The 12,234-nt window shown below is 44.2% G+C and overlaps 1 protein-coding gene across 1 annotated transcript; it reads left to right on the top strand.

The window, feature by feature from the left end:
- Positions 1–5,014: 5,014 nt before the first annotated feature.
- On the top strand, positions 5,015–6,331 carry LOC135618372 (transcription factor MYB46-like). Its single transcript, XM_065119252.1, has 3 exons — positions 5,015–5,192; positions 5,259–5,388; positions 5,489–6,331. The coding sequence occupies exons 1-3, from the start codon at positions 5,063–5,065 to the stop codon at positions 6,186–6,188; spliced, it is 960 nt and encodes a 319-aa protein (XP_064975324.1). The 5' UTR covers positions 5,015–5,062; the 3' UTR covers positions 6,189–6,331.
- The last annotated feature ends 5,903 nt before the right edge of the window (positions 6,332–12,234 follow it).

A 12,234-nucleotide genomic window follows, 5' to 3' on the forward strand; every position in this document is an offset into this window, starting at 1 on the left:
ACCCACTCGAAGGAAAAAAAAACACGTTCATTCAAAAAAGCGGTTTACGAAAATACAAGGATCATCACCCCTCAGGGGCACCCGGGCTGTCGTCAAAAGGAACATCCGATGGCATCCCCACATCCAGGTCCTCGGGGAAGGAACCAAAGGGATCCTCCACAACCTCCGAGCCGGGGTTACGCACCTTGAAATGAGCAAGGGCAACCCGATACCCGTACTCATAGGAAACCCGCCCGGTCCGAACAAGGCCGAGCTGGAATCCCAGGGAGCCTTTGTAATCCTCGATCAACTTCTTGTCCCTCCCCGGCCTCTAGCGGATCTCGGCATCAAGAGCCTCCGAGGCTCCCCGCGCCTCGGCCCGCGACTCCTCAAGACGACGGAGCAGCTCAAGGGAGTCCGCCCTCGCCGAACGAGCCTCGGCCACCGACGCTCTCAGGCTCGACTGAAGCTCCGTGTTACGCCCCTCGGACGTCTCCAGCCGCATCTGGAGCTCCGCGAACCGCTCCGTGGATGCTTGGAGCTCCGACCGAAGGCGCACCGCCTCCACCTCCAGATCCGAAGCGCGCTGCTCGGCTACTGCGATAGCCTCAGGGCCCACCCCAACCCGAGCTTCGTCCGCCTGCTTCCGGAGCTCGGCATTACGGCTACTCAGGGCGGTGATGACCCGTCCCGCATCACGGACGCGATCCATCAGCGCGGCGGCGTAATGGTTACCCTAGAGAAGGAAAGAGGTCAAAATCAGGCGTCCTAAAACGCATAGGCAGAAGGACGAGACAACACTTACCCACAACAGCGACTTGGCGGACTTGCTGAGCAGAGTCTCGGAAGATAAAGTGTACAAATCCCGAGCTATGTCGGGATGCAGCCCTCCGCGGACGAACCTGGCCGCGCAATCACCATCGGCCCACACCCGGCTACCCCGGGTGAGACCGTCCCACCGGCCGACTAACGGATCAGTAGCCGCGCCGCGCGGAAGAGCGCCCACCTCCCGCGCCAAGTAAAGCTCGCCCTCTCCCCCGAGCGGAAGACGAAGGAGCTCGCGAATGGACGGCTGGCGAGGCGCCTCCGTTGCCACATGCCCACTCGGACCAGCCTCGCCCTCCGCCTGACTCCCCGCGGCAGGGTCCGCCGGCGCCACTACGCCCTCGGCCCCCATTGCCGGTACCACAACACCTCCCGTTGAGGCCGTGACCACCTTAGGACCGTCGCTCGAAAGCACCCGCGCCTTCTTCCTAGGCTGACCGGCCTCGACGTCCACGAGGGCCTCCCTTGCTCCCGCCCTAGTGACAGGAGGCGAGCGGCCCGACACAGCCACAGGAGTTTCTACCCCTCGAAGGGCCTCGAGACGCACCATCTCTGCAAGGAAAAGCCAAAAACAGCAAACAGTTAAGCAAGCAACCCATGAGCGAAAAGAGAATCCCTAAAAATCGCCCCGAGGGGTATACCTAGAGACACCGGGCTGAGACCCGCCTCCACCAACCACCGCTCGGACATGTTTCGGATGGCTCGGGAGGCCGGGAGGATCTCTCTAAGCCTCTGGAGCCCTCGGCGCCCCTCGTTGTCCAAAGCTGGGACGGTGTTGTCTATCACACGCGCCCCCCAGCGAACCCCAAAACCCCAATCTCCCGGGTGGCTAACAAAAAAGAAACGCTCCTTCCACCCCTTGTTGCTGGAAGGGGCCCCGCTCACCCGGAAGCCCGCTCGAGCGGACAGATAGTAGCCCCCCGACCCCTTAGCAAGACGGAAGCAAGAAAGGAAAAGGTCACGGGTCGGGGTTATGCGGGCATAGTGGCACTCTCCCAGAAACGCCGCCAGATAGCGCCACGAGTTCGGCGCCATCTGAGACGGGGAGATACGCCACCAGGAAACACACGAAGTGATGACGGGATGGAAGGGGAGGCGCAGCCCGGCCTCGAAAGCATCCACGGTAAGGGCGAAGCCCCTAGGGATTGGGTCATATGCCCGTTGACCGGGCTCAGGAGCACAAAGGACGAACTCCTCCGGGATACCATAACGATCCCGAAGGAAGCTCAGCGACGACTCGCCCACGGTAGAGTCATGGTCGTGCGACCACATCAGGGCCTCAAGGGCCCGGGCCGCCTTCTCATCGAACGACGAGGCGGGATTCGACGAAATCGCCGTCTCCACGGTTTTCAAAGGGGACGAAAAGGAGGAAGGAGACGCCATTTCTCACTAACCTTTAGTAGGGAAAGAGGGAACGACTGATGCAAGACAAGGGTAGGTATACGAAATAGCGCGATGAAGACAGATGAAGGAAACCCCAGCGGCTAACCTCAGGCTACTTATAAGCAGGCCGCGTCCCGCCGAAACGCGACTCCTCGTCTCCCGAAATACGCTTAGAAAACAGAAAGCATCGCCTCGCCTTAAATGAAGTATGGCGTGGCTGCCGGAAGCAGCGCGGTGCGAAGGCGCCCAATCATGTCAGCCTCGAAAACCGGCAGCAGCGCGGTACGAAGGCGCCCAATCATGTCAGCATCGAAAACCGGCAGCCCCAAAAGGGGGAAACCCTTTACTTCCCCCAGAAGAAAGGCGACTCGGCCTCCCACGCCCGCGCGCGTTCAAACAGCCGAGCCGCAACCAATCGACCTCCTCAAGCCAAGCACTACGCCATCCCGAGACACCTGCGCGGTCACCCCGTGCTCATCGGCCCTTGGCTCTACGCCCGAGACACCTGCGCGGTCACCCCGCCTGTGTCGTGCTCCTCGGCCCTCGGCTCTACGCCCGAGACACCTGCGCGGTCACCCTGTGCTCCTCGGCCCTCGGCTCTACACCTGAGACACCTGCGCGGTCACCCCGCCTGTGTCGTGCTCCTCGGCCCTCGGCTCTACGCCATCCCGAGACACCTGCGCGGTCACCCCGTGCTCCTCGGCCCTCGGCTCTACGCCCGAGACACCTGCACGGTCACCCCGCCTGTGTCGTGCTCCTCGACCCTCGGCCCTACGCCCGAGACACCTGCACGGTCACCCCGCCTGTGTCGTGCTCCTCGACCCTCGGCCCTACGCCCGAGACACCTGCGCGGTCACCCCGTGCTCCTCGGCCCTCGGCTCTACGCCCGAGACACCTGCGCGGTCACCCCGCCTGTGTCGTGCTCCTCGGCCCTTCGGCTCTACGCCATCCAGGACACGCCTGCGCGGTCAGCCCGCCTGCGTCTTGCCCCTCGGCTCTTCGGCTTTACGCCTCCATCCAGGACACACCTGCGCGGTCAACCCGCCTGTGTCGTGCTCCTCGGCCCTTCGGCTTTACGCCTCCCGAGACGCGCCTGAGCGGTCGGCCCGCCTGCGCTGCACTCCTCTGCCCTTATCGGTTCCATTACCCCCGAGTCCAACCCTGCTCAGTTTCCTGACTAAGTTGCACACCTCGACCTCGCACTGCTCGGGACACGTTCGCACGGCCGGCCCGCCTGCGTCGTGCCCCTCGGATCCGCATAAACAGCTCTCCCGAAGTAAGAAGCCATGCATCGGGCTCCCCGCATGCAAAAACCGACGCATAGCTCCCTTCGGGGGGGGGGCATATGATAGGGGTAAAAATGGCGATTTAACACGTCAGCACGTCTGGTGGACACACTGCCCGGGGGGGGAAAGCCCTGACACAGACTCGACATTTGCCGACATCACCGGTTCTCAATCAATCACTTCAGCTTTGACCTCGTGCGCTCAGTCGAGGCTCAGGAGCACACCGACCGAGGCTCGCTATACCCTGCAGCCGCTCGGCCTCCCACGCAGCCCCAGTGGCAATGTCAGACGCCACCGGAGGTACTGTCCTGCCCCTGTTAACGGGCACGTCTGGTAATATCCAACCTCCTCTATAAATACCCCAGGGTCCTGAGGACAAAGGGACAACGGACACACAAAAAAGGCACCTCTACTTCTCTTCCTCCAAAAACCTCCACATTCTTCTCTGACTCGACCGTCGGAGGAGTCGGGTCGAGCACCCCGACCCGACTTGTGTGCAGGTACGAAGACAGCGTCGCCTCTTCCCAGGAGCTTCTTCTCGACCCGAATCACGGTGCCCGACCGCAGAAAGAACCCCGAGAAACGTCGCCTGAGATCCTCGACATCCGGACCCAGAACCAGCCGCGTTGACCCCGAGGCCACGGCTCGAAAAGTTACTTACCGTAACACCTTCTGTTTTGCTGAAAGCCCAACACGTTGGAACCTTCACGTGAATCGATTTCTTGTCCCCTCGTGGAACGGTGGAAGCTGTAGCATGAAGCATAGATCACGAAGAGAGAGGAAATCTGAAGAAGAAAGAGAATGGAAAGAGAAGTAAAGAAAAGATAACACCCGATCATCCACCAGAGACAGAGTTGACACCAAGAAACAAGCAACCTTTCAGTGAAGAAAAGACGCAAGCGATCAAATGAGATAACCAAATTGTTCTTCTTCTTCTTCGTTTTATTTTACCGAAACAGCTAAATTGGAAAAAGCCTCTCAGATGAACAACCAATGGATTGTTTGGTGATAAATCCTTTCTTCTTACTTGGCCATCTAATCCTTGGTATTGTCCCATAAGAAAGCACCAAATCTTTTCTTTAATGATGGTTTATATCTTTCTGTCATACTAGCATAAGCAAGCTTACCTGCATGCATGAGTGACAGGGTATATGGTTCTTCATTATTGGCAAAAACAGTGAAGTAAATGCTGCAGTGTACATACGATCAATCGTAGAAGACTAGCGAACATATTTGCTGCCATTTTGAGGCGTCAAGGAAGCACAGGGACACCTCCTGATTGGTTGCTTATCACTGTGAATTCCTACCTGCTGCATACCTGATCAAACTCTCTGGCTTCTTCAAGAATGTTCCCTCTTTCGTCTTTGGACTTGCTATTGTTTAGTGTCATGTGTTGGATGATGACAAAGAACAAGGGCAACCATGGAGCAGTAGTAGAATTGAGTATAAGACAAGCCAGGAAATGGTCCATGCACCTTGCAGCATCAAGGGACCTTCACATAAACTTGTGACTGAGTTTGCCAGCACAGTGAAGGACCTGTTTAAATTGGACAGGGGAGTGCTTGGACAAAGATAGTACGGTCCTGGTTATGGGTCACCACTGCTGCAGCAAGCAGAAGGTCAAGAGGGGCCTATGGTCTCCTGAAGAAGATGAGAAGCTGATACAGTATGTCACCGCCCATGGCCATGGTTGCTGGAGCACTATCCCCAAAGAAGCAGGTCCTCTCTCTCTCTCTCTCTCTCTCTCTCTCTCTCTCTGTCTGACATTTCCATGTGGGATTTTAGGGTTACAGAGATGTGGAAAGAGCTGTAGGCTACGGTGGATCAATTACTTGAAGCCTGACCTAAAAAAGGGTTCCTTCTCAGAAGAAGAAGAAAGAATTATCATTGATGTGCACAGGATCTTAGGCAACAGGTACAGTGAACCCTATGTCACAGATGCTTCTTGAAAGCCAGAAATCTGACTCTTTCAGTGGTTATGTTAGGAGCTCAATCTTACCTCTTACTCCACTCAGGTGGGCTCAGATAGCAAAGCATCTCCCTGGAAGGACAGACAATGAGGTCAAGAACTTCTGGAACTCATGCTTAAAGAAGAAGCTGATAGCACAAGGCTTGGATCCGATGACCCATAACCTAATCCCTGCTTCTCGTTCCTCCACCGGCAACAATTCAGATGAGCTTTCTCAACTCCACTGCACCTCTACTACGCCCTTCACCATTACCTCCCCCATTAAAAGCTTTGATAAAATGAAGAAGTCCATCGACTTGAATCCACATTTGCTGTCACTCCCGCATGCTTCTACTTTTCCCTTTCCTGAGATACTACCACCTGTGTCCAAATTCCAGTTCAAAGACAGCCATGAATTAATGAGCTTCAAGGATCAGAATTTTACTGATGGTTTTGCTTCTTTAGACCAAACAAACATATCCTCCACTTCATTAAATCAACCTAGTTTTATGGATGATTGCATGTGGGACAGAACCATGGAGGCCTTGGAAGCCCTAAAGCAAAGTGAGGTAGGACACGCAGTAGGGAAAGATCAGATGCAAGTGCAACCCACCATGTCCGAGATGGACTTCAGTGAGGCCAATGAGAAGGGGCCAGTGATCATGGAGACATCTACCTTCGAACTGGAGATGTTGGACAATACATTGTTCCCTTGTGGAGAATTTCGCAATGGAAGCTCAATGGAGCAGCTGCAATGGGATTGTTAGTGTTGATTCCTTCATTTTGCATCTTTACGTCTCCTTTCAGCTTAAAATCTTCTAAGCTGTTCTGAAAGATGATCTCAGAAGGTGAAACTTTTCTGAGGTTTTCTGACACTTCCTTAACATTACTTCTTTTATGGATCAGATCAATATCAATTCACATTGCTCTCATGTTTACCACCGTGCATCTGTAGAAACAAATGAAAGCTAAGAAAAGCGTTGCTTTTGGTTCTGTTTTGGATTGGCCAAGTGTAATTGCAAGCATATAACTCCAAAGATCTTCAACTATACTGCACGCTTTTCACATGCATTGCGTCGGATGGAAATCATCTTTATCTTGTCAGATAAAATGAAAATTTTACGTAAAACCTTCTTAATACCTGACGAAGATCTGTTGGCAGTGGATTTGAGATATTAACACTGGAAAAGAAGAACAAGGAAGAACGATGAACAAGACGTCAAAGAAAGCAAAGGAACAAAGCCAAAAAGCTACAAGTTATAAAACACATTGCTGGACAAGTCATGCAGGCACCCAAGAGAACAAGATCATAAGGATGATATTAGTTTCGAGTCATGTCAAATCACATGCATTTATTATGTTTAATAAAATAATAAATTATTTTTTTTTATAAAGGGTAAGTAATAAAAACTAGATTCCAACACAGGACTTTGTAATATGCTATCGAAATTTAAAATATGCTAGATGAGATTTCAAACTCTTAAGCTTCCATAAATTTAACTATGTATTATTACCTTAATTTAAACATAATTATTTTATTTTTTAAAAAATAAAATTTAACAAATAAATATTCAACATTCCATATTGAATGATGTTATTTTTGTTAATAAATTAAATAAATATAAATATTAAATAAATACAAAAAATTTTAAAAATTATTACCAAGGTTCTTTCCTTTCTTTCCCAACCTAACAATTGGAGGAACAATGAGTTATATACTATTGAGGAGAGGTAGATTATCTTGCCTTCCTTTGAAAAAAAAAAATTTTCTATTCTTTCGAGTGTTTAAAATTTTATTTTTTGATGGAAACATGATGTAATTATTTATGTCATATACAGCTTTTAAGATTTTCTTTTATTCGTTCACATATTTAAAATTTTATTTTTATATTAAGACATATCCTAGTTATTCATGTTATATGTAATTTCTAAAATTTTGATCTTACATAATAATAGTTATAATATTTAATTTCTATTAGACTTATACAATAGTTGATTAAAAATATTATTATTTTATTTATTTAATATATTACTATTTATTATATTTTAATGATTTAATGCTAATGATTAGATGTTTGATTATAATTGTATGATGTTATAATTCGAAATTTATAAAATTAATTAGGATTTAAGTTGAAATTAGCCGATATGCCAAGCTCAGCCCATAAGCTAAGCCATCCATAAATTAGGCCTAATCAACAAGTTAGATCCAACCAACGTCTCAGCCCATTGGCTAACTAGGCCCAGCTCAACATGAGTCTCGGCCCATTGGCTAACTAGGCCATCTCAACATGAGTAATCATGTGCAGTATATATGAGTAATCATGCATATATTGTCACGTGCATATCATTCGTATATATGTTAACTTAATCTAATCTAGTACTGTACAATCTAACTCATTACCCTTCATTTGGATCAAAATATTAATTGAATCAAATTAGATTTGAACAGTTAGATTAGTTAATGGTTATTTCAAATCGACTTGACAAGATGCTTCGATGATTCCAAAGATTAAATGAGAATTAGATATTAGTTTAGTTAAATTTTAGTTAAATTATGTTTATTTAGATCAATTAAGATTATTTGAATCATTGATATTTGAAAGATAAATTGAGATGCTTTAAATATATTATTTCATACCGGCATGACTAATATGAGAAATTTTATTTTTCTACCAAGAGTAAGTAGGATGATTCTCTTCGTAGATTAGTGGGTTATTAGATAATTATTCAATTAGGTGTTGAGAGAAATATACCCTCAACTTTTGTGAGTGAGAGATATCATTTAATATGTTATTGGGAATACGATGTGAGTTTATCTCCTTCGGAATATAAACTTATCATATAGGATAAAGTATCTCTATCCGTTATTGGAGAGTACTCTTTCTGAGTTTTTGATATACGCTAATAGAATCATTGACTTTTTGATATATATTTATTTTACAATTAATGTTCCTATTTAGTATTGTTGAAATTTTTTATTTTATTTTTGATTGATTTATTTATTTGATTTCAGATGTTCACATATTTAACTATTATATAAGAATTATCATGTGATTATCTCATACTAATTTTGGCTAGAGAGAGAAACTTATAAAAGTCATGTACTGTTCACAAAATATCATGAAATTATTGACATCTAAACCGAGGTCTAAGATTCCTGCTTTTCTTATTCCTATTAGATTTACACAAAGCTAAAGAGACAGTGCCTTATTGTTTTGGGCTGAGACAGATTCAAATCCCTCAAGAGAAATCTTTTTATAATGGACAGAAGTCAGTGCTTTGGATTTGAATTACAAAATCATAGGAGCAGTACACAACACTTCAATGTATATTTAACTATTTAGTAGAATATTATATTATCGACATTAAGTCTATAGCTCTTTAGAACAATTTATACTTCTAGAATTTAACCGCTACTATGTAAATGCAGAATACCAACTCCCTTAGTTTAGAGAATAATAATTGTGATGTGGTTATAGTGGATATTATTGATAAAATGTCACAAGTGTGGAGGTTGGAATTCTTACAATATCAACTAAGGGCTCCAAGCAATGACTCAACGCTGTGATGCTACTGAAGGACAAGGCATTTAGTGATCAAAGTTAAATAATCACTGTAAGGTAAATTGATTTGTTGCTTTACAAGCTAAGAGTATATGAAATGGTTGAAACCGAATTAGATTAAGCTTACTGAGTTCCTTAATAGTCAAATCATCCAACATAATGTACAAAACATTGAGACTACTAAAGGTGAAAGTTTATTGATTATCTTCTGATCCTATGGGTTGGGTATAGATTCAGTGCCTGTTTAGTGTTGCATATATTATACCATGTATATGTTTATATCTTGCAAGAACTAGAACCATTCTCCCATGTGTAAGACTAGAGGATCCTAGATCTTGTATAATTTTTGACATATTTGCTATATTACTTGTTGTCAACAGCTTTGCAAGTTTAAGAATTTTTCTGGACAATCATTGAATATTGTGGAGGCAGCTCCTCTTAATGCACAAAGCAAAATATATTGACTTTCCAAGAAACAGTTATCTGTGAAATGTAGCAGATGATATGGCTGCAACTGAGGTCTTCCATTAGGGGTGGGTTGATGAAAGAGATCCAATGGTCAAAAGAGTACACATGAAGATTCAATTATCAACAACCAATTTGGGTAGACAGATGTGATTTGCAATGCCTTGCAAGAAAACTCAGAAAATGACAATAATGAAACCTTCATACTTGTACATCAAGAAATAGAACATATTCCCATTAAAAAGTGTTCTCACACAATGCTGGAGTACATGCAGTTAACAGAATGTCTTTATTCCGTAGCGACCACAAGAAATAATCCTTCTGGATTAAACACTTGTTCAGCCATATTATGAAATAAGTACTACAACAGTAGAGCATGTCGCTGAAAGGACATCTGAGAAGGAAAAGAAGTTGACTCCTGTTTGAGAACCACACCCAAAACCAGTCCAAATATTAGTATTCTTAATACATGGAACTAGTATTCTTTCTTGCCAAAGTTCTTGCACCAAAGTTGTGAAGGAATTGGGCGAACTGGATAATGAGGCCGTTGCTGCAAGAGGAAAACAAAATGCACTAGCTTTATTGCTCAATTATATTAAATGCATCAGAAAAACTATGGTAGACAAATTAAAATTCTATACCATAAAAAACCTCACCTTAATTAAGGCCTACATATTTCACAAATTTGTGCCACAGACATTGTTCTACATGAACCCTATAAAAAGAATCAGGTACATAACAGGCACACCGCTGAATATGTGAAGTATATTTATTAATCTAATATTCATATTAATCATTTTAATATAACTGCTTAAAATTGAATCCATTAGTAAAACGGTGTGGATACTCCATCCTTTGCAAGATAGAGGGAACAAGTACTAAGTAAAAGTTCTCTCTCTCTGTGATTGAAAAGAGAAGAAATCAGTTTCACATGATCAAATAGTTCCCCTTCGTTTGCTTGATTTGACAAACCTTCTGCCAGACTACCCCTCTTCTTTAACTAAACGTCTTATGTTCACACATCAGTCATCCTCTGCTGTCACTCTTCAAATCTTATGTCCTCACTCTCTCTCCACTGCCACTACCAGTGCTATCAGATCTCTCACTGCCAAGAAAAAGATGGCAGTTTGTTCTTCCTGTGTCAATGAATGTGAAAAATATGAAGAAGGAGCCAAATTGATGGAGTTGAAGATGGCTGGGAAACAAGCGCAAAGTGTAACATAACCAGTTATAGATGAAAATGTGGAGGCTGTTTTGTCTTTTGAAATGTCAGAAAATGCTGATCTAATGGGAAGAAAGAATATCTTCAACTATTCTTTTGGTTTATTGATCATGAATAGGTTGTGGTGAACAGAAGGAGAGTCATTTCTTTAGACTTTATTGATTTTCATGCAAATTTATAGTGGCATAGGTCACTTAAATCTTCCTAGTTGTCATTCAAATGAAGTAACCTGAGTTCATATTCAACTCAAGAGTCTTCAGAAACTAGTGCATAAAACATTTACTTAGAGTTTTAAATGTTAAAACTTGGTGTTCTACAAGCCTACAAGTAAAGCTAATGGAATTATTGATTCAGTTTCATCTAGATCAGTTTTAAAATTATGATCAAGGATACATAACAAAACAGCAGGTTCCTACAAAGTACAAAGGGATATTTTAAAAAATCCAACAAAATAACAGGGATACAAATAAAGATAAACAAAGAGATAAGTCATTTTAGGAATACTATTGATAAGATAATACATGTTAGTTGTTATCATGGTGCTTTTTATATGGAAAAACAAGAATACATACACACATATGTCATTAGATAAATTAAAAGGTCAAGTCGAATGTGCAAGGTTCCTGCGAAAATAAACAACCTTATCATGTTACATAACCAACTTCCATTTACATGACTCAACCCCCAATTACCAAGGTTGCAAAAGGATAACTTCACCATGATGTCGAAGCTCACTATCCATCTAAATTTTGATATCAGAGACACTAACAATGAAAAACTGAAGTTTGTTAAAAAAAAAAAATTTGTTTGTCTAGTACTTTTTGAAAGGAGGGACAGTCACTCTCACAAATGTGATATTCCTAAAACATAATAGGTTGATGCAATCAATTCCCAAGACTTGCCCTAAATGGCAACCAATTTGATCTTCTAAATCTTTACCCTGTAGTTATTAGTTTAGCCATGAAGGTTAAACCACATCTTGTTTGCTTGACCACTCATTTCTACGTTTCCAAATTTTCATTCTTGCATCTCTATTGAGCATTAATTAGGAAGACTGTCTGGATCAATCATCTTGCTTGCAAATTGATCACAACTCATCGTGTTGTCCATTAGTGACATGATCCATCCATCTTCAAAGTGTCAATTGTTATTGTCTGTGATTCATCAGAATTCCAAGAAATAAACAGAAGATGTGTGACCAATGCTTTAACCCTAGAAAAGAAGTCTCCGTGTATAAATGTTAGAATCATATCCTGAAATATAATTTTCAGAAGTGAGATGCATATTCGATTGAAAGTTGAGATCTTTTGCACCACAACTCCATCGGTACTAATTAAAAACTATGAAGGGAGAGAGAATGGGGGAAATGACCGAAGAAATTAGTGAAAGTGGCATCAGTTACTGTTACACACGATAAATGTTGTGATAGATCGGAATGGTATCAGAGTCAAAACGAGAAACGATTAAGTTGTGACATGAGAGAGGGACAAGGGAGAGGATAACGACCTCGAGCTCGGCGGATTTAATAGCGATAGGGATGCAGACGAGGAAGGCGCCTAA

This window comes from Musa acuminata, chromosome BXJ2-8 (genome assembly GCF_036884655.1).
Source record: "Musa acuminata AAA Group cultivar baxijiao chromosome BXJ2-8, Cavendish_Baxijiao_AAA, whole genome shotgun sequence".
Taxonomy (NCBI): domain Eukaryota; kingdom Viridiplantae; phylum Streptophyta; class Magnoliopsida; order Zingiberales; family Musaceae; genus Musa; species Musa acuminata.